This window comes from Otolemur garnettii, unplaced genomic scaffold (genome assembly GCF_000181295.1).
Source record: "Otolemur garnettii isolate 467f Iridium unplaced genomic scaffold, OtoGar3 scaffold00056, whole genome shotgun sequence".
In the NCBI taxonomy this organism is placed as follows: Eukaryota; Metazoa; Chordata; class Mammalia; order Primates; family Galagidae; genus Otolemur; species Otolemur garnettii.
The window spans coordinates 7311551-7314165 of NW_003852451.1; the positions used below are offsets into that span (position 1 = coordinate 7311551).

The 2615-nt window shown below is 49.0% G+C and overlaps 1 protein-coding gene across 2 annotated transcripts in view; it reads right to left on the reverse strand.

Annotated features, from left to right (window-relative positions):
• Positions 1-707: 707 nt before the first annotated feature.
• The window catches only part of IGF2R (insulin like growth factor 2 receptor), a 116047-nt gene continuing 114139 nt past the window's right edge, over positions 708-2615 (reverse strand). For both annotated transcript variants that reach the window (XM_003792391.2, XM_023514628.1), the window contains exon 48: positions 708-2459. In XM_003792391.2, coding sequence (XP_003792439.1) covers positions 2031-2459 — 429 coding nt within the window. In that variant the 3' untranslated portion in view covers positions 708-2030. The remainder of the gene's footprint in view (positions 2460-2615) is intronic.

Sequence of the window (2615 nt, forward strand, 5' to 3'; positions counted from 1 at the left end):
CCTGCCACTGAGCTCACCAAGGGGGCCAGCAGGTCCTTGGGAAGGCCCCTTTTTACCAGCAGGAGTCCCCATGGCCTTCTCAGGAGGTGCATGTGCTTAGTGATCAGCCCCTGAACACAATGGCTAAGGACCAGTGACTTTGTTTATAATGTAAACTTAATAAGACCTCAGAACCTCTACCTCCAGAGAATCCTATAAAATCTTTACTTTAAGAAATAAAAGGAAACTCCAATTGGCTAATTAGAAAATGAGGTGGAGAAGTCTGGGTTTAATATTCTAGTAACTTTCTGCTTTCAGGGAGGCTCCCAATTTCTAAACAGTAATTTAAGATAGAGGAGTCTGTTAACTCACTTAAAAAAAAACGACCCCCTCCATGTTAGATCTGGCTGCACACAAGGGTGCTCTGTTGTGTCTCTGGAATCCTTGACCATTGTTTTGGGAAACAGGACATACGGCAAGGTCTGGAGTGAAGAAGTCAGATGTGGGAAAGGCCGAGGGGAGGCAGACGACCCAGAGTCAACACCTGCAAGTGGGAAGCCTCCGGAGAAAAACTGAAGTGCCATTTCCTAATGGGTCGGCCTCAACACCCAATTCAAACATTTCTGTAACAGCACAGGGCGCAAAGCCAGGCAGAGAGACTGGCAACCGGCTTCAGAACTTTCCGCGATCCAGGGGCGGGGGTGGAGGAAGAAAATTCCAACACCCAGTTAATAATTTATCTTTTATTGAAATTGTTGAATAATTTATATTACAGTAAAGTTGATTGGAAAAAAATGAAGAGAAAAATCAATTTTAAAAAATACACTCATGTTGAAATCAAATAAGCCAGCCAAACCGTTAAAACCAAGCGATTCTGCAGTGCGGTTTGCTTTTCAGTATATGAATACCATCGCGTCTATATACAATTCCATAATGTGAGAAAAGTCACTCATTAAACACTTCAAGAAGGGAGTGGGCAGCCAGTGGCAGAGCCCCAGCATGGCCTTCCCCTCCTGCAACACTCTGAGTGGCCACCTTGGCCTCCCTCCACGCGCGAATCCAAGTGCAACGCCGGGGCGAGATTCGGCCCATCCTTACTCATGCAATTTCTGTAAGTCACACACTGTGCAAATTAAGGCTTCTCATAGGTCGAATGGTCGATAAACACTTTTTTCTTAAAAAAAATAAGCACAGTAAAGGTGGTATCATGAGAACCTGAAGAGATGAGACCTATACCCCAAATATGGAAAAAAAAGTTATTTTCTCTGACATCTGAACTCGACCCTCACAAAAAAAAAAAAAAAAAAAAAATCAATCTTTGGGTGGGTTGTCTGATTCACCAGCCGGTGAAAGCAATACTGACAAATGTGCACTGCACACCTGGGGCTGCCGGTGCCATGCAAAGCCGCAGCCATTCCCAACTGCAAACACAGAGCAGGTGAACCCTCCAAACCTAGGCACTCGGGACCCTGTGCACGTACGTGTGTGCACGCACACGTGTGTGCCCGTAAGAAACAGATAGCAAAAGAGAAGAGAGACAGATGAGTACTCAGCACACTGACAGCCTCCCCTTCTCGAGTGGAAAACCTGGCACGTGACACCCTGCCGGCAGGAAGAAACTGTTGCTAAGTGTTTTCCTTTTTCTCAAACCTGAGTAATTGTCAAAGTCAATAAATAGGGAGAGAGAATTAAAATGCTCAATACAATGGTCAAATACCCTACAGGGCCTAAAGCAGCAAGAGTTTTTTCCCAAATACAGCTCTGTTCTGAGATGTGTCTGGCCTTATGCTTTCAAATGAGGACTTGAGGCAGAACCCCGGGGACAAGGCCCCGCCCCGCGCCAGCTGAGCCAGACCTTACTCCAATGACTGTAAACACTCGTGGAGGAGCAGGGCCTGACCTCCCGCACCCTCTCCTCCAGCACAAAAACTCTTCCCTTTTGAGACAGTTTTTGTTAAAGGCAAAATTACTGAAGCATCGTTGAATTGAAGTCTTTTTTGGTTGGAGGTGCTTGGCTGTCCCCAGCTCCACGTCCTGCAGGCACTGCGGAGTCAGATGTGTAAGAGGTCCTCGTCGCTGTCATCATGGAAGGACACCAGCTTGGCGGGGGCCGTGGCTGTCTGCTGGGCAGACTTGGGCTTGCCTCTTCTCACCTTCTCTCCCTTGATCAACCCTGCCCGATCGTCTGCCCGATCGTCCGCCCACTCTCCAGGGCCCTTCCTCTGTGCATTTCTTGCTAGATGGGAGTTTTCTGCCCCAGTTCCCCTGCCCGAGTGAACTTTCACCTCTGGGATGGTCAGAACCTCATCCTCGCTGTCCTGGTCATCCCCACGCAGGGAGCTGAGGGCCTCGGCCTTCACGGACTTGGTGGTAAGATGGCCGTTTTCCTGCCCGTCCTTCCCTGGTCTTGGAGTTGGCAGCTGGATCTCTTCCATCAGCCACTCCGTTTCATTCTCGTCTGTCTCTTCTTCTTTATTCACCTGCCAGGGATGACAGTGGAGACCATGTGAGCCCCATCAAAGACCCCCACTCCGCTCATGTTAGCTCCGGGCACAACTCATCCCAAGGAAAGGGCCCTCTCCACTGGTGGAAGCTGGGGAACAGACAGGTGCCAGCCTTCACCATCCTCCCCTGGT